This window comes from Gadus morhua, chromosome 11, assembly GCF_902167405.1.
Source record: "Gadus morhua chromosome 11, gadMor3.0, whole genome shotgun sequence".
NCBI lineage: Eukaryota > Metazoa > Chordata > Actinopteri > Gadiformes > Gadidae > Gadus > Gadus morhua.
The window spans coordinates 2783146-2810399 of record NC_044058.1 but is presented as its reverse complement, the minus strand read 5'-3'; the positions used below and the strand labels follow the sequence as shown (position 1 = coordinate 2810399).

At 44.2% G+C, this 27254-nt stretch overlaps 1 protein-coding gene across 2 annotated transcripts; it reads left to right on the top strand.

Annotated features, from left to right (window-relative positions):
* The first annotated feature begins 468 nt into the window (after window positions 1-468).
* Window positions 469-27254, top strand: hacl1 (2-hydroxyacyl-CoA lyase 1). 2 transcript variants are annotated; one of them, XR_003978558.1, is made up of 17 exons: window positions 469-772; window positions 1083-1187; window positions 1686-1726; window positions 1829-1909; window positions 2025-2097; window positions 2176-2253; window positions 4427-4521; window positions 16725-16837; window positions 17309-17444; window positions 17613-17718; window positions 17813-17896; window positions 22732-22833; window positions 23030-23184; window positions 25640-25798; window positions 26058-26165; window positions 26575-26735; window positions 27086-27254. XR_003978558.1 is itself a non-coding variant. In XM_030370761.1 (17 exons), the coding sequence occupies exons 1-17, from the start codon at window positions 722-724 to the stop codon at window positions 27116-27118; spliced, it is 1707 nt and encodes a 568-aa protein (XP_030226621.1). In that variant the 5' UTR covers window positions 469-721; the 3' UTR covers window positions 27119-27254. The 2 variants fall into 2 exon arrangements, 1 of the variants encoding a protein (XP_030226621.1); XM_030370761.1 differs by having other exon boundaries at window positions 26549-26735.

Here is a 27254-nt window from a genome sequence, read left to right as displayed (position 1 = left end):
ATTCTTCAATGTATCTTTGTATCAAATTATGATGATATACTTGACAAAAAAATTAATTTGATTCTATTAGACATATTAAAACAATCACTTGATTCTAATGGTAAATTACTTAATTAGTAAAGTGTATAATACACTCAATTCCATTCAATAATTGTCTACACACTGAACTAGTTTATTTGTTAAAATAACGTTAAAAAAAATAAGCTATAAGCTAAGCTATAAAAATGGTTATTATTATTGTTTTATCATGTACATTTTTTGGTCTAATAAGTTCAATAACGCAAAAAAGAATCCTGAGGTATTTGTCTAAATAACGTTAAAAAACCTTTTCTAAGCTATAAAAATGGTTACTAACGTGTCGAAATATTTTTGTATTTCTTTGTTATGTTAATTCAAGCGATAAATACGTTTATTTGTGTAAAATAATCGGAGGCAACTTCCGTCCAGCCACAGTACTTCCGTCACGCCTGGGTGTTCGGTCACGCCAGGGTGTTGTTCTCCGGGGCTGCAACTGGATACTATTGGAGTATGGGGGCTTGGGTCCTTGGGTCCAACGGTCCAACTTGCGATGGTCCTAACCCCGCCCCAGGATCCCTTGCGGCACCCTGAACTCGGCAACCACGGTCGCCACAATATTGTAACGAGTGGTTGTCAGTATATTGTAGTTCATTTAGTATAGTTAGTATATTTTATAGACAGTTTCACATAACTTCGTGCTGCTATGGAGGAGGTGACTGGAGCTCAGTTAATAGCAGAAGCTCTTAAAGCTCAGGTAATCATGTTTTTAACGTTACATTCTGCTCTGCATATTGTTTCATAGTTTCAAAGTCCATTTCAGTGGTCAGTTATGTAATTCAGCGTGCCGAAGCTGTTTTAAGTTATGCTTCCATGTAAAAGTACTAAATAAATGTTTATTTCATGCATGTAGTGCACAAGTAGGCTAAGTTATATGTTTATCACCGAAAGTGCACTATCGGGTGCTTAAATCCCTCCATAGCCTTTGTCTTACTATACCTTAGGATGAATTATTAAATTGCACTACATAAAAGGAAACGCCTTTCTCTGAAACTCTTCAACCGCAGAAAGTGGAATACATGTTCGGCATCGTCGGGGTCCCAGTGATCGAAGTAGCCATGGCTGCTCAGGCTGAAGGGATCCGGTACCTGGGGATGAGGAACGAGCAGGCAGTAAGACAAACAGGCTCCCATCGTGTGTGTATAAAATCCACCGTGTGTGTATAAAATCCAGCGTGTGTATTATTCCACCAGGTGTAGATATATAATCCACCGTGTGTATTACGTCTGGGCTGTGGTCATAAACCCTGCTGGCTTTCAATCTCTATCTTAACAATTTATTCTAACTATCTGTTGTTCTACTGTCCTTAAAGCATATCATCATTGTTCCTAAAGCATATAATTCTTTCAAGCAATTCAGGTTCATTCATGATAAATTCATGTTCATAATCTCACCGTATTTATATTTTTAGATATATTTATATTATATATATTCCTTTCGTATTTAACATCAGACAATACTTTGCGCTTTACTTTTGCATTACCACCACTGCACATACTGCACACACCATAGCACCTTATCATCATGGTCAGCGTAGCAAATAATCAGTGTGAATACTTTCTACTGAATACATTTTCCAAGTCTTTAAACCCTGTTTTGTCATACGACAGGCTTGCTATGCTGCATCTGCTATTGGATACCTCACTGGACGGTAAATCACACACTTCCCCTGCTTTTTCTTTCCGTTACTTAATTCTATATCATCCATTGTATCGATGATACCTTTATTCCTATCTCCTCCTATTTTATCAAGGCCTGGTGCCTGCCTGGTGGTGTCGGGCCCTGGACTCATCCATGCTCTTGGTGGAATGGCCAATGCTAATAGTAACTGCTGGTATGATTTAATAACAAAATCAAAGAAGAGCTTGTTGCTTTCAAATTATTATTTATTTATGTGTTTTTTGTATTCTTTTTTATTTACAAAGCTTGTATTGTCTGATCATTCCCAGGCCATTAGTTGTCATAGGTGGCTCTTCAGATCAAAACCAAGAAACATCTGGGGCCTTTCAAGAGTTTCCTCAGGTATTGTTCCAGTATTTATTTATGGACACAATATTATTTATTATTTCTGCGTTCAAATGCTTTCGTTTCTTACCATAGGTTGAAGCTTGTCGCCTGTACAGTAAGTTCTCTGCCAGACCGAGCAGTCTGGAAGCCATTCCTTCAATCATCGAGAAGGTAGGTATAACATAAAGGTTGTCTGTTGTAGATCAACAGTTGTAATGATCTCCCTTGGCCCATCAATAGGATTGATGTTACTTTAATCGAATGTCTACTGAGCTTGGTTTTGGACCGGTATTATAGAGATCTTATTGCAAATGCTTATGTTTTGATAAAAGAATGGTGAAGAAAGCCTTTGTTTCTATATTATCATGTGTGTGTGCTAGGGCATAAATATTTCTGATGCAGCCTTTTACTCACTTTGTATTCGTAAATATTATGACCATTTTGCTGCTGCTGTTTTGAACAACGGGTGGAGTATTGAGATGATATTTAAAATAGTCTGTCTAGTCATAAGGGGATCCAAAGTATTGGTCAAACAACTGGAAGAAAACATAACTACTGGAACAAACTGGAAACATTATTAAGTAAATTAAAAAAGACGGATGATGATATTGTGTAAAAAGCAGTGGACATCGTTAGCTAGCCTAGAAACGTTCAAAGCAGCACCTCAGCATCTGGGGCCGTATTCACAAAGCATTTTATCTTACCGCTAGGAGTGCTCCTAACTCGCGCTAAAACATTTTACGTAGGAGTTTTTTCTTAAAAGTTATTCACAAAGCCGCTGAGACCTACTCTTACTAAGGATAAATCACAAAGAGTGAACTAAGAGTGACGCGCCGTTGCTATGGATTACGTCAATTCTCGTGCACGAGTTTAGAAGCGGTCAGTTCGGAGATTGGTTGTTCAGACGAGCCCACTGAATCACCGAAAAACAAGGAAATAGCCTAGGCTAGAAATGAATTCTTATTAAGTAGTTATAGTGCAGTTAACAGAATACAAGCATGATGACAATTTTGTGCAGACCACGATAATGACGTTGTAGCCTGCACGTTCAAGAGAGAGAGAAAGCAAACAATAAAAATACGTAAAATTTAAAAGAAAATAAATGTTATGAACTGCCCAAGTGTTGACTGATTTGTGCCAAGGTGTTTACCTAAAATGTGTTTTCAAAGTGATCCCTAAATGCCTGTCCACTCATCATCATCATCATCGTATGGCTGTGGAATGTTCCTCCGCTTGCAGAGGTTGTGTAGGCACATACAGTGATTACTGTGCTTGCCCTCTCTGGGGTGAGGCGTATTTCGCCGTGGAGGACATGAAACCGACGTTTCATCTGCCCAATTCCTCTCTCCACAACATTTCGTGTATGTTTGTGTGCTCTAGCATATATGGAAGAAATCAGTAAACAATAATAAATATGGATTCAACAAATAAAAGGCGTCAAAGAGCCAATACGATGGGTTTTACGCATAGGACTAAGCGTAATCTGCGTAATCACTTACATGTTATACTTTAACTGTCACCCAGCAAGTGACACCCAACTGGTACATCTCAAAAAGCTGCCTCAGACCGCTCACCATTAAAATGCGCGAATCATGGGTAGCTGAAGATCCAGGCCACTTTGCAACAACATCCAGTAGGCTTAGCCTATGTTAAAATTTGCATCAAAAACAACCTGCGTGTTGATGGAATGCACTTTCTTCCTATTGACGAACACGTCCTCGTCTTTTGATGGCGCAATTATTTTTATGTGCGTCCCGTCGATAGCACCGACCACACCGGGCATACCTGCAATTGCCATGAAGTTGGCTTTGATCCTGTGTAATTGTTGAATGTCCAAAAGGAAAGTTTATGGCACAGCTGACTGATGGTTGCGATAATTTTAAATCGTCGCCATTGCAAAGTTGCATTTCCCCTGTTGCTAAATAACGTAGTGTGGCCAAACATTTTATTTCGGGACTAATCTGATTATTCCTGTTAGTCGGGGATGTAATTGCATCGCGCATTAACTCCACTACAAGTTGAATAATCGAACATTTCGTCTCGCAGGCATTTTACGATTCTTTGTGAATAGGTCTTACTGAGTTAGGAGTCCTCTTGAGGACTTTTAAGCTCTCCTAGACTTAGGTGCTACTTTTAGGCCTAAAATACTTTGTGAATTGCTTTTAGTAAAAAAAAGTTAGGACGCCCATTATTTTTAGGAGTTACTCCTAAATTCGCCAGTTAGGACCTACTTTTAGCCCTAAGAGCCTTTGTGAATACGGCCCCAGATATACAAATGGTATTAGTTTCTTATAATGTACCAAAAATGTATGCTCAACTTGCATGTTGTGTTTATCTCTTAAAGGCAGTTCGCACCAGTATGTTCGGCCGTCCAGGGGCCTGTTATGTAGACATCCCAGGAGATATGGTCAACGCTAAAGTTGAAAGAAAGGATGTCAGGTTAGTTTTCACTCTTTCACTACCAAAACTGCAACTGTTTTAATATTGATGTTGCAGCATTATAGGTATGTTATATTTAGTGTATAATCCCATAAAAAATTAGATTTGGTTTCCTTAGAATGAGCTATTATTATCTCCATAGGGAGGGGTCCTCTTCCACGGGGCCCGCTGTGTTACCTCAGTAGAACAGGCTCTGGAGAAAACACTTTTTTGAATTCAATCAACTTTCAATTGAAGTGTAACTGAACCCTTTGTTACAGCTTAAATTAAAAGACTGAGATATAAAAATGCCCTGTGGTCAAAAATTATTTGAAGGATGGGGCCTGTTATTCCCATGCCTACGACCCATTTGTGATACTTTTCTAGCACCATCGTTGTGCAGGGTTTTTTAATGAGCAATGTTATAAATGAAATGTGCCAAACAATGTTGCGTTATGATATGTGTCTGAGGAGCTTAACCATCTCTCAGACTCCCAACATCTGGAATCAACCGGATGTTGGAGTCTGGTCAGGCGGAGCTCAACACATCCACACACATTGTGGCAGTGATAATAATAATAATAATAATAATAATAATGAATTGTATTTATAATGCACTTTATATTCAAGAATCTCAAAGTGCTTCAGAGAAAAAAAAAAAAAAAAAACTATTAAAAGGGGAACCTCAAAGAAAGATTAGCTAAATGCTCTTTTAAAGAGATGGGTTTTGAGGTTCCGTTTAAGAAGAGCTGTAGTCTGTGGAGCCCTCAGGTGGTCAGGGAGGGCGTTCCATAGTCTAGGGGCAGCAGCAGAAAAGGCCCGATCACCCATGGTGCACAGCTTCGTATGTCGGGTTTGGAGGGTGTGAGTGGATCCTGAACGGAGTGTACGTGAGTTTGTCGGGGGGGTGAGGAGTTCCTGAAGGTAGAGGGGGGCAAGTCCGTGAAGGCACTGGTGGGTGAGGAGGGAGACCTTGTACTCAATTCTGAGTGGGACAGGGAGCCAGTGCAGTGATTTCAGGATGGGGGTGATGTGGTCATGCTTGCGCACCCTCATCAGGACCCTGGCAGCACTGTTTTGAATGTATTGGAGCCTCTGGATGCTCTTGCCAGGGATCCCAATGAGGAGTGCATTGCAGTAGTCCAACCTGGAGGAGACAAAGGCATGGACGAGCTTCTCTGCATCAGCCAGGGTGATTGATTGGCGGAGTTTGGCGATGTTCCTGAGGTGGTATAAAGCTGTCTTACAGAGGTGTTTGATGTGGGTGTCAAAATTAAGTTGTGGGTCCATTTTAACACCGAGGTTGGTGACGGATGTGGAAAGGGGGATGTTTTTGCCAGAGAAGGTGATATTGGTGATGGTGGGGGAGCGGAGCTGATGTGGCGTGCCAACAAGGATGGCTTCCGTTTTATGGCTGTTAAGTTGTAGGAAGTTGAGCTTCATCCACGCCTCTATCTCCTCCAGGCAGGTGGTCAGTGTGGATGTTGGCAGAGGGGCAGAAGAAGTGGGGGTTGTCCTGATGTAGAGCTGTGTATCATCAGCATAGCAGTGGTAAGATAAGCCATGCCTGCTAATGACACTACCCAGGGGGAGCATGTACAGTGAGAACAGTGTGGGGCCCAACACCGAGCCCTGGGGGACACCGCAGGTGACCTTGTTGGTGTGTGATTTTGCTTTGCCCAGGGCAACGTGCTCAGTTCTGTCAGTGAGGTACGAGGTGAACCAGTTCTTTACATTTCCTGATAGTCCAATGGTGTATTGCAGGCGGTGAAGGAGAATATTGTGGTCAACCGTATCAAAAGCAGCTGTTAAGTCCAGGAGGATGAGGAGAGATGGGGAGCCGGTGTCTGCTGCCATCAGGAGGTCATTTGTGACCCTGACCAAGGCTGTTTCTGTACTGTGGCCATAGCGGAAACCAGACTGGAATTTTTCAAACAAGTGATGTTGTATGAGGTGATCCTGGAGTTGTGCTGCAACTGTTTTTTCCAGAACTTTTGACAGAAATGGGAGATTTGAGATGGGCCTGTAGTTGGAGAGGACTTCTGGATCAAGGGTAGGTTTTTTTAATGTTGGTCTGATGACAGCAGTTTTTAATGCAGATGGGATATGGCCGGCCAGGAGGGAGTGGTTAATGATGTTGGTGATGAGTGGAGAGACAGCAGAGATGTTGGCCTTCAGCAGAGCTGTAGGGAAGGGGTCTAGTGCACAGGTGGATGGCTTCATTTTCCTGATGACGTCCTCCACCTCTTCCTTTGTGATGCTGGAGAAGGAGCAGAGGGTCTGGACAGAGTCAATCGGTGGGTCAGCAGTTGGAAGGGGCAGGGCAGTGGTGGTGGAGAGGTGTGAGCGGATGTTATTCACTTTTTGTTTAAAAAAGTTGATGTGCATGTTGCACCTCTCCGTGGTGACATCAGATTGGGATGGTGACGCCTCGTTTCCACATACGTATGTTTTTCGTGTCCGTGCTTCCGTAAATTTACGGAAGGAGTCGCTAGTGTTTTACGTACGGGCATGAATTTATTTACGGACAAAAGATGTTAGGAGAAATCAGCGGATTGCTTACTCCGGGTAGGAAATGAGTGCCCAAATGAAGAAGTTCAAGTACCTCAGGGTCTTGTTCGCGAGTGAGGGTACTATGGAGCGTGAGATTGGCCGGAGAATCGGAGCAGCGGGGGCGGTATTGCGTTCGCTTTACCGCACCGTTGTGACGAAAAGAGAGCTGAGCCGCAAGGCAAAGCTCTCGATCTACCGGTCGATCTTCGTTCCTATCCTCACCTATGGTCATGAGGGCTGGGTGATGACCGAAAGGACGAGATCGCGGGTACAAGCGGCCGAGATGAGTTTTCTCAGAAGGGTGGCTGGCGTCTCCCTAACTCGGATTAGAGCCGCTGCTCCTTTACTTAGAAAGGAGTCAGCTGAGGTGGTTCGGGTATCTGGTAAGGATGCCCACTGGGCTTCCTTGGGAGGTGTTTCAGGCACGTCCAGTGGGGAGGAGACCTCGGGGAAGACCCAGGACTAGTTGGAGAGATTATATCTCAACACTGGCCTGGGAACGCCTCGGGATCCCCCCGTCAGAGTTGGTCAATGTGGCCCGGGAAAGGGAAGTCTGGGGCCCCCTGCATGAGCTGCTCCCCCCGCGACCCGACCCCGGATAAGCGGATAGGAGACCGGTACTTTGGAACATGAGGATCGACATATACAGAGATAAAAACAAAACCAACAGGCTTGGAAAGAGATCGCTGAGGAGTTTGGCCTGCAAGGTACTTAGCCTACAAGTTTTGTGAAAAACATAAAAACTTTCATACGGTATCTCCGTAAAACGACGGCGAAAGTTAAATTTTTTGAACGTATATTACGGACATACCGGACAGAAATTTTACGGAGGGGAGGAGTCTCGGAAGAAAAACGGACATTACGGAGAATCACATAGGAATGAATGGACTTTCGGTCGGAGACGGTTGGATCGCATACGAGAATGTACGTATGTGGAAACGAGGCGTAAAGGGGGTTTGAGAAGGTGATGGATAGTTGAAAAGAGCTGTTTGGAGTTACCAGGGCTATTGTTGATTATTGCGGAATAGAACCTGGACCGTGCATTATTCAGGGCTTCAGCATATGCCCTCCTGTGTTCCCTGTATGCCTGTTTGTAAACGGTCAGACCAGAGGCCTTGAGTCGCCGCTCAAGGACACGCCCAGCAGCCTTCATTGTACGTAGTTCACTGGTGTACCAGGGTGCGGAGCGCGAGAAGGAGACTGACCTCGATGTTAAGGGGGCATGGAGATCCAGGAGGCTGCTCAGGGACTGGTTGTATAAGTCCACTGAGTCAGCAACAGAGAGGGAGTCAGTTGAGCCAGAGGAGAGATGTTGAAGGTCCAGGGCCAGGGCATCCATGTTGATATTTTTCACATTCCTGAAGTGGATCTGCCGCTTTGGTTTGGTGGGGGAGGAAGGAAAAGGGAGCTCCATTGACACAACTCTGTGATCAACCCCCTCTCGGCCCTATGTAGCCCAGTGAAGACCAGTATGCTCCGTTCTTTCACCAGAATGTATTTTGAAGATTCAACTAAAATGACTAAACTAGAGTTTCATACACGTTTTATTCCAAGTGTAAAATAGTGTAGTGAATCCCAGTCCGCGGATGAGCGTTGTGTACGTGGGTGGGCAGTTTTTAATGCGTCCATGTTTTGTAGACATTCGTTTTTTGATGTTGATGTTGTTTCCCTATGTGATAGCTAACAGTAGGCTATTGTATCAAAAACAATGCAATACAAATCCATGTTATGTTATCAAAAGTCATTGCCCATTTAGTTTTTATCGTTATCAAAAGTGATAGTGGTGGCATGTGGCTCAGGGGGTAGAGGTAGAGATGAGTTTTGAGGTTTCCCTGAGCAAGGCACCTCACCCTAACTGCTCCCGACAAGCTGGCTGTCGCCTTGTATTGTTGACACCGCCGTCGGTTTGTGAATGTGTGTATGAATGGGTGAATGTTAGGGAAAAGTGTATGCTTCACGTGAACCTCCTGAGATGGCGCAATTTGATTGGTCGCTCTCTCGGGATATTTGGCAATATCCCATGATTGAGATCTCAAACTCCGGATATCATTTTCATTGCAGCATGTCTCGTCACGCTAATAAAAAAAATAAACCACTAATTAAACCAAATAAATCCCGGCAAAAAGTTTTATTTTGTTTATTTTTGGAGTGTTCACGTGTAGTATATATTAAAACAATTATTCACCTCAGGCTCTGTGAATACAGGGTGGCCGCGCGGTAGTAAAAAGTAAAATAAAAAATGAAGGCCCTTGAAAGGTAGTAAAAGGTAAAAAAACGCAGTTTGACTTGGTAGCACATGTTTCACCACCACCTCAATATAAAATGAGTTTCCATTTTTTTGCTTAATATTTTTATACATGTTTAACTTCATCTAGCCTAAAAAATACAGTATACGGTACTACCAGGACCTGAACTGAGTAGCCGTTAGAGTTGGCGTCGCTGGTTGCTATAGCGACGCGTTGTTACACTGAATTCTGCGACCCACCGAAAAGTGTGACCCAAGGAGGCGCTGTTGCATATTTTCTGCAATATGCACGAGGTGAAAGCCTAGACAGGCATGACAAAAACATACATAAAACATAAGATCTCCCCCCAACCATTTACCTTTTCATAAAGGTGCTTAAATACATTTGATTGATTTGATTCGCATTTTACAGACTCATACAATGGATAGGGCGTTTAGTACGGTCCTTCACCGTTGCTTCTTACCCATAAAAAGCTACAGTCATGGTTAAATTACGCTGATTTACCTTTGAGCATTTCCTATTATAGGCTACTGTGTAAAATGCTGTTTAGAATTAATGTTAGTATCAAGAAAAGAAAGACCCACCGGAGATCTTATGTTTTATTTATGTTTGTTTTATAATCATGGTTCCCGCGGGTCCTTAAAAAGTCTTAACCACTTAGTGTTCGGGCCATTTTTGGCAATTTTTTTGTTTTTGCACTGCGCCTACTCTAGAGGGCACTGCTCCTTCATAGTATGACCTCTAATCACATGCTTGGTCTCTTTGGAAAGCTGAGAACCTGTAGAATTTTATGACATTATCAGAATAACTGTATCATGTACTCTCACAGTGCTGGGAAGACTATAATATTGTTTTTCCTCCCGGCCGGTTACACACAACTCCAAAACCAAGCTGATTGTAGTACCCTGGGTAACTCCTTATCCATTTGGAAACACTACTGAGCCCTATCCCTAGGACTTGTGATGCTTTGTGTAAAAACAGATCAACAAAGCATAAAAGATGAAGTCTCCAGCTCCTTTTTATGTACTGATATGTCCATTCGTTCTGGTCAGGGTCCTTTTGGATACTCCAAAAAAGATATTTGGCTACCCAAAATGCATACTGTAAACAAAAGTGAACCCAAACATGTAGAAGCATAATCTTGGTCTCAAATGAAAGGTTACCCTCTGTGCTTTCTTGTGAACCATTTAGATAGCATACCAGATGTTCTGATATGTAATGAGACGGGTATAACCACACAAAAATCCAATTTTTAGCTATCCGACTCTGGGGAAGAGCCTGCTAGTTTACGCACACCCCTTGCGCATTTGTTTTCTCAACCACACGTGAGACGTTGTTTGACATGCTGGATATCGTCAGAAAGGTATTTTCATTGGCTATTAGGATATCTAAGGCCCATCCCCGACCCTTCCTGTGTGCTGGTGTAGCTGTCAATCAAAGTATACACGCCCCGTTTTGATAGTGATCGCCTCATTGGCTTGTAAGGCTTGTAAACAACGAAGTATTGGTCTTACAGACATGTGGGAGGGCTCTATGTCACCGTGAGACCCTGGCAAACACAGCGGATTCAATGAATCAGACGACAATAGCAGAATTCAAACCCTGAATCGCAGTTTTCTACAAAAAAACATAGTAGCGTTTTGGTTTTCTATTTTTCGGCTGCTTTGTATAAGATGGCTTGTGCATATACACAATGTAATTGCACTAAAATAATATTGATATTCGATTTCTGCGGACTCTTATGAACATTTCAAGACCCAACATGAAGTATCAACTAATTGCTAAGGATATCCACAACGACGATAAAGTTAGAATGCACCAAGGGAGGAGGAAGGTGAGGGGGGCTATTTTGACCTAAGACACTAGGATATTTTTGATCTATATTCGCCAAAAATATCTATTCCACCATATGGTTGACATTGGATGACATTCCTGAGATTCTAAGCTTTCAAACGGTGTATGACATGACTATAACACTCAACTGTATGATGCCGAAAATTGACCCAGCATGTTGGGGGGGAAGGGCTGGTGTAACGAAAACTTGCCCGCCGGCGGGATTTGACCGTTAAGTAGTTCAGGAGGTAGAGCGGGTTGGCTGGTAACCTGAAGGTTGCTGGTTCGATCCCCGGCTTCTCCTAGCTGAGTGTCGAGGTGTCCTTGACAAGGTACCTAACCCTGACTGATGTCGTGATGTCGAAGACAGACATCCTGTCTGTCTTCGACAGCTGCTGCTGGAACAGAGACTTCCAACTCTCCAGCAGTAGCGCCCCAAGGCCAGATATGCGCCTAGCGGGAAAAACTGATGATGATGATGATGATGGTTAAAAAGTCGTACTTTTTTTTGTGTGAAATTAAGGCCATAAATTGTCTTAAATTTACTGTAAATTTGCTCTAGGTATTACATTTTGCAGAGGGTTTTTTAAGACTAGGGGAAATTGTCGCACACAACAAATCACATAGTGCGTCTTTTAATTACGGCATATTCAGGAGTTTTACGTTACGTTAACGTTGACATCTGTCACTCATCAGTAGGCTAACTTGCTGGTGCTACTTTAAGCTAGTGACGGTTCACATCATTAGGCCAACTTGCGCTACTTTCAGGATGGGACGGTGCAAATTCAATGAGAAATGGTTTGAGGAGGATAAGTTTCGGGGGTGGTTGGAGAAGACAGGTGACTACGAGGCAAGGTGTCGTTTATCCCGAAAGGCATTTATACTAGGGACCATGGGAGCAAAAGCTCTTGAGTCCCACATGAGGTCGCAGAAATATATCCGATACTCCGTGGCAGCTAGCGGGACTACACCGATGCCCGTATTATTTGAAAGAAGTGGACTGAAAAGTTCAGCATCCGTGGCTAGTACTTCACATCAGACGGCGTTAACCGGCTTTTTGTCGCCACCAGAAACCCAGAAGGCGGAGGTATTGTGGGTTCTCCACACGGTAAGCAGACATAATTCCTTCAAATCGAACGAGGACATTAGTAGCGTCTTGGCTGCTATGTTCCCAGATTCTGAGTCGTTCACCTGTGGTGAAAACAAAACAAAACGGCCTATCTTGCAAAATGCGGCATCGTTCATAAAAAGAGAGCTGTCACGCAGCATAAGCGATAAACAGTACGTCCTCACATGTTCGATGACAGTGAACAAAACCACTAAAAGCAAACAGATGGATATCCATGTGAGGTACTGGCCCACGGACGACACCGACAGCCATATCATATCGCGGTACTATCGACCACAGTTCATGCTGGATCATTTTAATGTAAGTATTCCAAACAGTAAATTAATAAAATTGTGTTTGTAGGGCTTTGACTTTTGCCCAAAAATCATATTCGAAGTTTGTTTGTCTATTAATATTAATATTCGAATATTTATTAATAATACTTTGACCATTAAACTCCAGACCTGGATTGGGGCTCTCGGGGTTTGTTTACCGGCGTTGCTATGGTTACCGGTCCTGCGTGTTCCGACGGTTTATTAGGTATCTAATAAATCGCTGTCTAATCGATACTTAATTCACTGTCTCTTCCGTGGTCATTACAATATTATGAATAGACTGCGTCGGGTTTTCCAACGTCTCTCCCTCTTGGCCTGCCATAACAGGTTCGAATCTTAAGGGCTGCCTAATATTCGTTTGAATTTTGATATATATTTTGATATTCAAATTATATTCGAATAAGGAAGTTCGGCGTCAAAGTGTGTGTGTGTGTGTGTGTGTGTGTGTGTGTGAGATCACGGTCAGCCGTGTTTACATGGACACATCTGATCCGCATAGAAAAGGATCATATATACGCCTCAATCGGAATACAATTATCTGTTCGGAATATAATTCTATTCGGCTACAGAGAAGAGGTGGTGCAGTCCGCTATAATCGACATGCATACACTTATTCCGATTAGTTTGGGGTTTAACTTAGAGCAGCTGCAGTAGTTCGCATTTGGTCCACTCCGCACACCAAACTTGACCGCTGTCAAGCACGGTGGATTTATTGCCTGATTCATGTCTTTGTTATCACTCCGTAGTAGTTACACTAGTCCGGTAACATATCAACCCCAGCGTGTCCGGTTGCTGAGCGACGGGACATGGGTGATTATGGGTGACACGGGTGGGTTCATGTGTTTGCGTATCGTCGTGTCCGCACGCTTCCGAGATAACTTTGCAAGAGTACTACTACTGCTAGTACTACGGCTACGGTTGATGTATATAAGTGACTCAATAAATTCCCTTTTCTATCAAATAATATTTCAGACATTTAGGGTCTTAATTTATGTATGTGTTGGTCTTAAATTTGACTTTAAAAATGGTGCAAGAACCATGATGATGCACACGTGCATGTTGCAGAAAATGTGCAACAGCGACCCCTGGGGTCACACCTTTCGGTGGGTCGCAGATTTCGGTGTAACACCAGCAACACTTTCCGCCTTTTCCCCTCAGAGTTCTGTATGGCTGAGTTTCTAGCTCTCTGAGAGAATGGGTAAATGCAAGTTTTCACAAACATGGGTTGACGACCCGACATTTAAAGACTGGCTGAAACCCGTGATGGGAAATGACGAGAAGCTTTTTGCTCGTTATTCAAAAGAATTATCAATGTGACATGGAACGGCATCAAAGCGATTAAATCACACAACGCTTCGAGCATTCACCAGCAGCGGCTTTGTGCGAAGGGGGAGCAGCTCTCTATTAGTGGTCTGCGCCGGACACACTATTCACTCCCGCTCCCGCCTTGTACAGTGCCGCTCTCACCCGCTCCTGCAAAGAACTGTAATTTTTAGTCACACTCTCGCCCGCATCTATGATATTATATCCCGCTCCCGCCCACAAATGCCCGCAAGGATGGATGTTCACTTTCTGTCTCAGGAAAGCCCTGTCCATTGGCTTGGAGAAAACGAGCGCGCACATAATTCATTAGGCTACCAGTATTGGTAACATATTTATTGGTAAGCTTGCATGTTTTCAAGCATACAAAACATTAAATAGGCCTCAGTAACTGAAACACGAAACAGTCGCATATTAAAAAAATAAAAACTCTGCAGGTCGGTACCAGCACGTCTAAATGAAAAATGAAGAATGAAAGGTAAAAGAAAACAGCTGCTGCTTCGACCATGAAGGAAAAGTTGTTGGAAAAGTAGGTTTTGCTTATTGATGAGGGCCTCATGATAATTAGTATGTTTAACTTTACCCTCATATTTAATTTGCGGGAGTGCAGTGTATCATCCCGCCCGCCCACACCCGCAAATGCACCTCTATCATCCCGCCTGCACCCGCAATGAGCTTTCAGTTTTTGTCCCGCGCTGCACTATTTTGCGTTGCGTCCCGCGGGAGTAGACCTCAACTCTCTATGTCGTTGTTTTGCGGTGCTAGTAGCAGCAGCACTAGGACTACAGGGATTGCGGCAGTGTCACATTTATATCTTATAGTAAGTAGTTAGTAGGGCTGGGTATCACTAGGTACCCCACGATACGATACTATCACAATATTTTACCCACGATAACGATAATATCACGATACAGCGATTCTGCGATTATCGATATATTGCAAGAAATTTCACCCACGATACATCACGATATCTGTGTCACTGAAGAAATTCAGAATTTATTACAAAAACATTTTATGCAAAGTAACAGAAAATTAGAAAACAAAATAAATGCAGAAAACATTTCATTGCTTAGTTTCATTCGCTCTGTTTACAGTGGATGTATCCAATGGCGAGGCGCACACAGCCTTTAGCCGTGTTCTGTAAATATTCTAGAACACACGGGAGTCCTGGAGCTCTATATCAAAATATTATCATATAGCCTACATAGATATCTATATAATATATATTATATCCGCCAAAAGATGTGTGATCCGATATTATGAATCTCAAACGACCGCGTTGGGTTCTCCGACGTTCCTGGTTCTTCAACGTCCTCATCAATGTGAAGTAGACCGAACCACGACAAGGAGGAGAAAGGGATTGTTCCCGAGCAGCGCTTAGGCACCTCCGCCTCCGGCGGTGGTCCCTCAGCGGGTCTCAAGCTGGAGACATTCGCCGCCAACAATCCCTTTCTCCTCCATGTCGTAGTTCATGTTCTTGAGGGAGTCATAGCCAAAGTTCCTTCCCCCCAATTCATTCTCAACCTTGGCTGAGATATCCCCCAATACGAGTCTCGTTGTAGAAATACCAGAGACGAGAGTCCGACAGAACGGTTATCCAAATAACAAGGAAGTGTACAACACTTGCGATACAGTCCTGGAGCTCTATATCTAAATAATATCATATAATACATAGAGATCTATATCATTTAATACATATTATCACGGCCAAAAGCGGTGTGCGCCTCGAGACGATATAATGAATCACAAACGACTTTGTCGGGTTCTGCGACGTCTCTGGTTCTTCCACTTTCACATCAACCTGAAGTCGACTGAACCGCGCGCTGCCGGCTGCCCGCTGCCGGGCGATGGTGCCTCGCGGCAACCGGCGGCATGACGCAGTTCATGTACTTCAGCAAGTCAAAGCTAAAGTTCCTTTCTCCCAATTCCTCCTCAACCATGGCTGAGATAACATAACCCCCACAACAGTCTCGTTGTGGAAATACAAGACACGTCAAAGAACCGACAAGAAACACTTGCGTTACAGTGTATTCACACAAACACACACCCATGTGGCGCTCGCACGGTCGAGTCTCATTGGCGGGCCAACGTCTCTGGGCGGGCCAGGCAGAGTAAGGGGAGGAGCTGAGATTCCTGATGACGTCAAGAATACAGACATTCCTAATCAGCGCACTTGAGCCTCCGTTTTTTCAAAGGCGAGCAGAACAGCTAGTGCTCGTTTTACACCAAACGCAAGTTTTAGCAATTGGGGGACCATAGGCAGGCTAGGGGAACTCATTTTTATGTTAGAAAACCTCATAAAGTGAGATTTTCATGTCATGGGACCTTTTGAATATCGATATTTGGCGTCAGCATATCGATAACGTCCCGCAAGACGAAATATCGCGATATGTCGCAGTATCGATATTTTGGCACACCCCTAGTAGTTAGTGGTGCTTTGCATTCCCCCCGCCCTGCTGCTTGATTTCGTGTTGGTAGTAAAAAATATTGTGGAGGTAGTAAAAGTTAGTAAATGCAGGTTAAAAAAAAATTCAACATTATTAAGCGCTTTGAGTGGCCACTGGTTAGAAAACTATACCGTTAGCACTATATAGATGTAGTCCATTTACCATCAACCCAATCAGTTTGTATTGTTGTCATCAAAGGTGATCACCCAATTCGTTTTTTTGGTTGTATTGTCTATATCTTTGTTTGTTGCTTCTTTGTGCTTTTGTAATGCTATTGTTTTATGTATTTTATTGTTCTGTATTGCATATATTTCATTGTTTAGTTGCCAGTTTCTCCATTAGTCCCCAACAGATCTCCATCTTATCTTGTCGTATCCATCAGGGTTGTGTCATGCTGCCCTCCTCCCCCTGTCAGCCTGGCGTACCCCGGGGCCATCATAGACGCCCTGTCTGTCCTCAGAGCCGCTAAAAGGCCCCTGGTGGTCATCGGCAAAGGTCTTTAGACTGAACCCCAACACACTGGGCTGTTCTGACACATCAATTTTACATTTGATCAACTATACCCTAAAAGAAATTACCAAAAAGAGGAATGGACAACTTCTGCAGGAATACACATTCAAGACAATAAAAGCAAACGTATATAAAATATAACCAAAGTCTTTGCTGCATAAAATGACCCATACACACAATCATACAACCTCATAGTCAGAAACATGTATGTTATGTAAGTCACAATCCAAAAGGGCATAATAAGCATATCAGGTTTCAATCACTGAGATTTTTATGTGATTATTTAAAAAAATCTGTCTCACTGAAAGAAAAAAAGAAAGAACAATTATTGTAAACCAATTAATAACTGTTTAAAAAACACACTGGAACAGGGACTCAGTGGACGGTAACATGTGTTCCTGGTACTCTATGGACTCATTAGACTGTAACATGTGTTTCTCGTATTCTGTGGACTAGGAGCAGCCTATGGGCGTGCAGAGGCCTCTCTGAGGGACCTGGTGGAGGTTGGTGGGCTTCCCTTCCTTCCCACACCCATGGGGAAAGGAGTGCTGCCCGACGAGCACCCTAACTGTGTGGCTGCTGCACGATCCAGGTCGGTCCCCTTCAAGCCCCCATCCACAGCCACACACACCGTATGCATGCTGCGTAACCTCTCTTTCTGCATTGCGTTTTGTATTGGTCTACATCTTTCAGTCACCCTTCACTGCCATTGTCTTATTGCCATGTCCTATTGTTTGGGTTGTGGTTTGCCGTACCCAAGGGCCCTGCTCCACGCTGATGTCATCCTGCTGTTCGGAGCCAGACTCAACTGGATCCTGCACTTTGGCCTCCCACCTAGGTTCAACCCTCATGTGAAAATCATCCAGGTTGGTTACAGTTGAAGCCTCAAAGGTCATGTGTTCTGATAATTTGAAAGTAATGAGTGTGCTGTGTTTACAACGATGTTTGTTCTACCTGAAGGTTGACCTTTGTGCCGAGGAGATGGGGAATAATGTGAGGCCCGCCGCTGCTCTGCTTGGTGACGTCAACGGCATCGTCACTCAGGTACGATGGTCCCAATGTGTACCTCTTAGGTACGATGGTCCTCTTAGGTACGAGGTCCTAATGTGGTCCTCTTAGGTATGAGGGTCCTCTTAGGTACGAGGTCCTAATGTGGTCCTCTTAGGTATGAGGGTCCTCTTAGGTATGAGGGTCCTCTTAGGTACGATGGTCCTCTCAGGTACGAGGTCCTAATGTGGTCCTCTTAGGTATGATGGTCCTCTTACTTTGCGTTCACACCAAACGCGACATTTGTCGCCCGTTCGCGTTGTCGCCGAAGTTTTGACGTGCCACAAATCATAATCTGTCGCTGTGCAAGTTTTGTCTAATTTGTCGCGCCACAAAAAAATAACCACCATTACATGTCTTTACCTTTTGTGGAAGAGGGAGAGACGTCGGAGGACCCGACGCAGTCTATTCATAATATTGTAAAAAACCACGGAATAGGCAGTGAATGAAGTATTGATTAGACAGAGATTTATTAGATAGGCCTACCTAATGAACCGTTGGAACACACAAACACCGGAAACCATTGCAACGCCGGAAAACAAACCCCGAGAAGCCCAATCCCTAGCTCCCTGCGCTACGGCCATCCGGAGGCGCACAGAGCTTTTGGCCGTGATATTATATATAGAATTTTATACAACGGGGGACCTAAATCCAGCGATCTGATTGGTTCCTAACTGTTGTATAATGAGCGTATACATAACTGCTATGACGCCCGATCATTTTGTGAAAGATGGCATATCACTCCGCGCCTGGAAGTAGAAACAATTACAAAGTAAAACATATGTTGGATGATGGAGAGGGTGTAAATGTTGTTGCTCCGGGAGTGAGCAAGGCGATGGAGAGACTAACGACAGCTTAGGCACACGGCGAGTGAACTGCTCCATAGGATAAATTGCCGACAAACCGCTCTATCGGAGCCTTCTCTCGGAGGGACGCTAAAGTGTGTTGCATAGCGACCGTCGTGCATTTTGAAGGCAGCCAGGAGGGACTACTTTTTTGTATTCTTTAATAAAACGGCTTCTTTGACTTTCTTGGTTTCTTTTTAAATGTAGTGTGTCTATGACTTTCGTTTTGCCATAATAGTAGCCGTTGTATAAAAGCAATAGATCACTTCAGTCAGTGGTATGTGCTCATTATACCACTGAAGGGGGTCACGGGCCCTCTGCTGCGCGTCGGGGCCGGACAACACCCCTTAACAGTGGTATAATGAGCACATACCACAGCCTGTCGTGATCTATTGCTTAAATATACGATTATTTATATATATATATATATATATATATATATATATATATATATATATATATATATATATAGCTCTGGGAGTCACAAACGACAACAATCACTTTCTCCTCCATGCTGCAGTTCGCCCCGGACTGCACTGCACTGAGTTTGACGGTTGAACGCTGATTGGCTGTTACGTTACACATGTCACTCCGTGGCCATGCTGTCGAACGCTGATTGGCTGTCATCACGCAAAATTGGCGTCAAAGTTGAAATATTTCAACTCGAGCGAATTTGTCGAGGCACAAATCCTCGTGAACGCGCTCGCCTGTGCACGCCGAAAGTGTGGCGCGACAAATCCAAACAAATCCAAACATATCACAAAAAATCCAAAAAAAATCGCCCGATACGCGTCTCTAGGTTCACTTTGTAAGGGATCTTGTCACTCCGTCGAGTTTGGTGTGAGCGCACAGTTAGGTACGATGGTCCTCTCAGGTACAAGTTCCTAATGTGGTCCTCTCAGGTACGATGGTCCTAATGTGGTCCTCTCAGCTACGATGCTCCTCTTAGGTAAGATGGTCTTAATGTGGTCCTCTTATGTACGATGGTCCTTATGTGGTCATTTAATGTACGATGGTCCTAATCTGGTCCTCTCAGGTACAATGGTTTTTCTCAGGTACGATGGTCCTAATGTGGTCCTCTCAGGTATGAAGGTCCAAATTTGGTCCTCTCAGGTACGATGGTCCTTTTAAGTACGATGGTCCTAATGTGGTTCTCTAAGGTACGATGGTCCTAATGTGGTCCTCTTAAGTACGATGGTCCACTTGGGTACTGATGAAGAGAAACTTCTCTCGAGGACACGTCGGACAGCGAAATATTTCATTTAATCTTAGAGCATGATCATGGGAAAAGTACAGGCAGCAAAGTTACAAAGGATACATTCAGTGAGACAATAGATGAACAAGATTCTTATAGGGAAACGTTTTCATTGTGGGTAGGGAGTGGGAGTGACCTTAGGCCAAGTAAATTTGCAATACAATAGGTGAAAATTGGACATATCTGCATGTCTGCAAGACATGGCTGTAAACAAGTTTACACAACAAAGAAGTCAGTCGATTGGCCTGGTCTCAATACCAGACTCACTGGCTCCAGTGGGAATTGAAATCCGAATTACCTTAACCTCTCTCAGTTAGAGAGAGGAAGGGATGTGTTTTAAGATACAGGGAGAATGTATACAGTTCCTTCTAATGTGCATAATAATTATATAAACATGGTTAGTATAATTTGTATATGATTGTATATTTATAGTTATGATTGATATTTCCACGACAGGTACGATGGTCCTTATGTGGTCCTCTTTGGTACGATGATCCTAATGGGGTCTTAGGTACGATGTTCCTAATGTGGTCCTCTCAGGACCGAAGGTCCTAATGTGGTCCACTCAGGTACGATGGTCCTAATGTGGTCCTATTAGGTACGAGGGTCCTAATGTGGTCCTCTTAGGTACGATGGTCCTAATGTGGTCCTCTCAGGTACGATGGTCCTCTTAGGTAAGATGGTCCTAATGTGGTCCTCTCGGGTACAATGGTCCTAATGTGGTCCTCTTGGTACGATGGTCCACTTAGGTACGATGGTCCTAATTAGTGGTGCAACGGTTCACGGGTTTCCCGTGATCCGTACGGATCAACCATCACGGTTCGGGACGCAAGTGATCCGCGGATCGGCTGATAAAAAAAAAAGTTGTGCGTTGACGTGATCAGCGCATGTTTAGAGGACAATTCCGGTATTAACAACATCATCAAGTATCGTAGCGAAATACAGTTTCTGTTGTGTTTTATTTGGCGTTCCGTAAATCCCATTGAAACGTAAACCGGAACCGGAACCGGACGTGTTTAGGTTTGGTTGTAGTCTTTTCGCTCGGTTCGCCGTATCAACAGTAGGGCTAGGACCGAGCGAAAAGACTACAACCAACCCCCCTTGCCATGAGCAATGAGTCTCCCAACCGAAACAATGGATTTACAAAATGCCAAATAAAACACCACGGAAACTGTATTTCGCTACCAAATTAAAAAAATGAAGATAAGGATGTCTGCATTGCCTTGGGAGAGTGTAGACACTAAACTCTCCCCAGGCAATGCAGACATCCTGAATTGTAAATCCAGGGTTAGGGATTATTTACTATCCTATCCATGTTAAAAAGAAGAAGGAATAATGCCTCAGATTGCATTTTTTTTTTAATATTGACCATGCTTAAAGGACGCAGGATTATTACCTAATTTTTCACTTTATTTTGTTTTTACACAGTTGAAGATTTTATTTAAAGTCACATTTGTCTTGTTCCCTTTATTGTTGTTGTTGATCCGAAAATGATCCGACCCGTGACTCAAAAACCGTGACCCGATCCGAACCATGAGCTTTGTGATCCGTTGCACCCCTAGTCCTAATGTAGTCCCTGATGTGATCCTCTCAGGTACGATGGTCCTCATGTTGTCCTCTCAGGTGCGATGGTCCTAATGTGGTCCTCTTAGGTACGATGGTCCTAATCTGGTCCTCTCAGGTATGATGGTCCTCTCAGGTACGATGGTCCTAATGTGGTCCTCTTGGGTACGATGGTCCTAATCTGGTCCTCTCAGGTATGATGGTTCTCCCAGGTACGATGGTCCTAATGTGGTCCTCTTAGGTACGATGGTCCTAATCTGGTCCTCTCGGGTACGATGGTCCTCTTATGCCGCGTTTCCACTGCAGGGTGCGGTACGGTTCGGTTCACAAAGGTGAGGTACGGATTGTGTTTCCACCGCCAAAAGTTGGCATGACCCGGACTGAGCCGTACTCGTTTTGCCCTCGTTTTCAGTACTCCTCCGTTGGGGTACTGAGACGCCGGAAAGGCTGCCGGAAAACACCCCGTCCGTTGATTGGTCGATAGAATCATCACTTCCGGGCGACGTGGGGATAAAAACAAACAAACAGTAGCCTTGAGGTATTATTCTTTACAATGAACATGTCGCGTAAAACGCTTGCTTGGGCGAACAAGGAGGCGGAGACGTTCCCCTGCATTCTTGGGGAGGAAGACTTTGTTTGCGATGTTTACGTAGCTGCCGCGGCGATCGACATCCGGCCTACCATAAAGGGTACTGTCGGCGGTGGAAACGCAACCTCGGAACTGAGCTGGGCTATACCGCCACCTCCCTACCGGACTGAGGCGAACCGAACCGTAACGCACCGTGCAGTGGAAACGCGGCAATAGGTACAATGGTCCTAATGTGGTCATCTCAGGTACGATGGTCCTAATGTGGTCCTCTTAGGTACGATGGTCCTAATGGGGTCCTCTCAGGTACGATGGTTCTAATGTGTTCTTCTCAGGTACGATGGTCCTCTTAGGTATGATGGTCCCAATGTGGTCCTTTCAGTTGCGTCTGTCACAATGTAATCCTTGTGTACATGTTTTAAGTTGTAGTCCCCAGCCTAAATCTCCCGTCATTGATTTATATCTTTCAGAATTGACAGAGAAGAGTTGTCAATTTCATCTTTGTATGATCAATGCCGAACGCTATTGTCTTTGTGGTGGTAAGTTGAGCTTGTTTTTAATTGAGTATTCCTATGGCCTGCAGCTACTGGAGCAGATCACGAAAGAGGGCTGGAAGTATCCATCCAACACGGAGTGGTGGAGCAGCCTGAAGGAGAAGATGGCTGCCAATGCAAAAACATCACAGGTTAGTGCTAACCCCATCGACCACCGTCCATCACACAATGTGGTTAAACATGCATTATGATTTGAATATAGATGATGTGATGTTGAATTATGAACTACGGTAATTATAATTTGAATATAAATCAGATGAACTGAGAAGACTACTGTTGTAATAAATAGTAATTGTTTATCCATCTCTATTTCTTGCTGTATTCCAGGCTCTGGCTCTTCAGGCGGTGGAGCCCATGAACTACTACACACTGTTCCACCACATGGCCCAGCTGCTGCCACCTGACTGCATCATCGTCAGCGAGGGCGCCAACACCATGGACATAGGACGCACCATGCTGCCCAACTCTCTGCCTCGACACAGGCAAGCTCTACCAATGAACGACGAGGCTGAGGGCTCAACCTGCAGGAGGGAGAGGGAGAGAGGGAGAGAGGGAGGGAGGGAGAGAGAGAGGGAGAGAGGGAGAGAGGGAGGGAGGGAGAGAGGGAGGGAGGGAGGGAGGGAGAGAGGGAGAGAGGGAGAGAGGGAGGGAGGGAGGGAGGGAGGGAGGGAGAGAGAGAGAGAGAGAGAGAGAGAGAGAGAGAGAGAGAGAGAGAGAGAGAGAGAGAGAGAGAGAGAGAGAGAGAGAGAGAGAGAGAGAGAGAGAGAGAGAGAGAGAGAGAGAGAGAGAGAGAGAGAGAGAGAGAGAGAGAGATGCCTTGAATGTGCAGAGTTCGGCTTGAAAGGGCGGGACTTCTAAGCATTCTTCTGAAGGACAAAATCCATTTCAGTTCCATATGTTTAGTGGTGAGAGCGGGATAGACCTGATATAGTGATATGTGATAACGCTACGTGATACGGAAATATCTTTGTAAAAAAAAACAACCATATTAATTCTCCCTTTCATTGTGACACTGGTTAATTTCATTCTTCTCATCTCATCCTATCCTCTTGCTCCCGGGTCTGTTAACTGACATACACAGGTTATATTTATTGTAACCTGTGTATGTCTGTTGGAAATGGCGTTTGGGGAGTAGGAGGGACCAGAGCTTGTGTGTATATTTAAGCAATAGATCACGCCAGGCTGTGGTATGTGCTCATTATACCACTGTTAAGGGGCGTTGTCCGGCCCCGATGCGCAGCGGAGGGCCGGCGACCCCCTTCACAGTGGTATAATGAGCACATGCCACTGACTGAAGTGATCTATTGCTTTTATACAACGGTTACTGTTATGGCGAAACGAAAGTCATAGACACACTACATTTAAAAAGAAACCAAGAAAGTCAAAATAGCCGTTTAATTAAAGAATACAAAAAAGTAGTCCCTCCTGGCTGCCGCTATGCATCGACGGTCGCTATGCAACACACTTTAGCGTCCCTCCGAGAGAAGGCTCAGATAGAGCGGTTTGCCGGCAATTTATCCTATGGAGCAGTTCACTCGCCGTGTGCCTAAGCTTTCGTTAGTCTCTCCATCGCCTTGCTCACTCCCGGAGTAACAACATTTACACGCTCTCCATCATCCAACATATGTTTTACTTTGTAACTGTTTCTACTTCCAGGCGCGGAGTGATGTCATAGCAGTTATGTATACGCTCTTATACAACAGTTGGGAACCAATCAGATCGCTGGATTTAGGTCCCCCTTTGTATAAATATATATATATATTCAGGGCTCCAGACTAACTTTTTCCTTGGGTGCACTGGTGCGCCTAAATTTTTTATTTGGGTGCACCAGCACGTATTTATGGTGCACCCAAGTTTTGAGTTGTTGAGAGGGGGGCGTTGGACCGTGCCTGCCTTGCGCTGAGTTGTTGACGGGGGGCAACCGGGCAGCTGCACCGGTTGCACCGTCGATATTTACGCCATTGATTAATAATATTTTGACCATTAAATAAATGCCTTAAATAAATGCCGAATCTGTATCTCTCATAAAGAATATCGTCAGACAATGCCAAGGGATCGGTTCTGTCCCGAAAAACCCTCTGTCTCCGGAGAGACGCCTGTACGATAAGTGCGCCGAGGTCCATGGGAACACCCACAAATGGTGACGCCATTATCGGAGGAGGGGCTAGGAAGCTGCGCACGCCGATATAAGTAGCCGATCTCCGGGTAGACTCGCTGAAAAGCTGCTCCCGACCAGGTTTGGTTGCGAGCGTAAATCACCATGGTGATATAGCGACGCTTAAAGAGATCGACGTTCATGGTACAGCTAACCCAGGCTTTCAGCTCAACATACCTCGCTAACCCTCTAATCGAGCTTCGTAGTACAGGCCCGGGGCCCCTGGATTGGGCTTTGCGGGTTTGTTTACCGGCGTTGCTATTGTTACCGGTCTTGCATGTTCCAACGGTTTATTAGGTATCTAATAAATCGCTGTCTAATCAAAACTTCATTCACTGCCTCTTCCGTGGTCATTACAATATTATGAATAGACTGGTATAATAATAATAATTATACCAGATACATTTTCAGTCGCACCGGTGCGCCCAAATAAAATATTTGGTCGCACTACCCCGAATTCTAGGCGCATGTGCGCCCAAATTAGGCGCACTCTGGAGCCCTGATATTACTTTATATAATATAGCTGTTATCTCTGCCCCCTCTCCAAGCCTGCACTCAAAGGGCTTTTTGCTGGGCTTTTGTTTGTGTTTCTTTGTTTGTTTGATCACTTGCATATAAAGTTACTAGGTTCTAAAGTTGTTTACTTAGTGATTATTTGGGCAACATTTCTTGAATTTGATTGCAGTAGAATAAAATAGCTGATTTTCTGTTATTCATCGAAGTGATGTTCAGAAATGGATGTTTTTCTTTTTTTGATTCCTGGTCATGTTATTCTGTTGCAGGCTGGATGCTGGCACCTTTGGTACAATGGGAGTCGGTCTTGGATTTGCCATGGCAGCCGCAGCTCTGGAGCGGGGCCAGGGCACAGGCCAGAGGGTGGTGTGTGTCGAGGGGGACAGCGCCTTTGGGTTCTCCGGCATGGAGGTGGAGACCATGTGCAGGTCGCTGCCCTTTATACTGCATCTTTTGTTTGAAGGGAAAGGCAGAGATATCTGTTAACATTGTGCAGAGTTGGCAGGGTTAACATTTGCAATGCAGAGGGTCACCTGACAGCAACGCATCACAGGTGGCACAATGATGAATATGGCAATGAGCAACCTGTCTAAATCTGGTAAAAGCCACTTAGTTGATAACTTTGCGAGAGGGATTATTTTGAGGTTGATACAACAGAGGGATAATTGCTTCTTGTTGTATGTCCAGGTATAAGCTGGCTGTTGTGATTATCGTGGTTAACAACAACGGGATCTACAGCGGTGTAGACCCTGAGACATGGAGTGAGATGGCCAAGATGGGAGATCTGACCACCATGTAAGTTATGCACATGCTGTCAATGCACGACGAGGCTCATAAGGCAGCAATCAAAAATCGCAACTTACACATTACACACTGATGGCATAGATGAATAAAGCAGCATTTGTGCGCACGGGGCGTCGGTTTCATGCTGCGGCACTTCATGTCGGCCATCAATAAATGACTTTCTCTTCACAGGATATATTATGGAAGCAGAGAAATACACCGTGAAGTTATAGTGCTCACAATATTATTCTTTGTGCATGGATGTGTTTGTTGTGCGCACCCGAAAAGTCATTTTTCGTGGGGATTTCTGGCAGTGATCTGCCGCCATAGGCTCTCAATGAGAGGTACAAATAAATGTAATGAAATGAAACATTTAGTATTTTTGTATTGACCAGAGCCCCTCCCGTGACCCTGCTCCCAGAGGCGCGTTATGATGAGGTCATGAGAGCTTTCGGGGGCCAGGGGTTCCTCGTGCGGACGGTGGAGGAGCTGCACAGCGCTCTGCAGGCCAGTCTGAGTTACTGGGAGGGGCCCAGTCTGATCAACGTCCTGATCGACCCAGCCTCGGACAGGAAGCAACAGGTAAGACATTCTGTTAACAGGGCTCTTAACAGGGCTCTGCTAAAGATAGGGGATACAATTGCAATAACAAAATAATCCTAATAATATAATTCACATTTGAAATCCTGGATGATTTATGGAAAAATATGATGTATCTACACCTGTAGAGATTTTGAGAGGTGTGGCAACATCTGTTATACTATGTGGGGGGTTCTCCTTACGTAGATGGGAGTCCTATTGATGTATTTCATATATGTGAATGTGGAGGCTTGTTTTATTCCTAATGGGCAACAATGGGATAACTTGAAGTATCTTGTTTTATTCCTAATGAGCAACAATGGGATAACAAGACGTATCTTCTTTTCTCCTAGGAGTTCCCCTGGCTCACCCGCTCCCACCTCTGACACCCTCTCATCACCGGTTTTGGGACTAATTCTTTGATTGCTTGTAAGAAATCGACAAATTCCTGCAACACACTAGTAATAGAGAACTATATAAATTGATAATTTCATAATAAAAGTCTGTCTGTCTCTGTCTCTC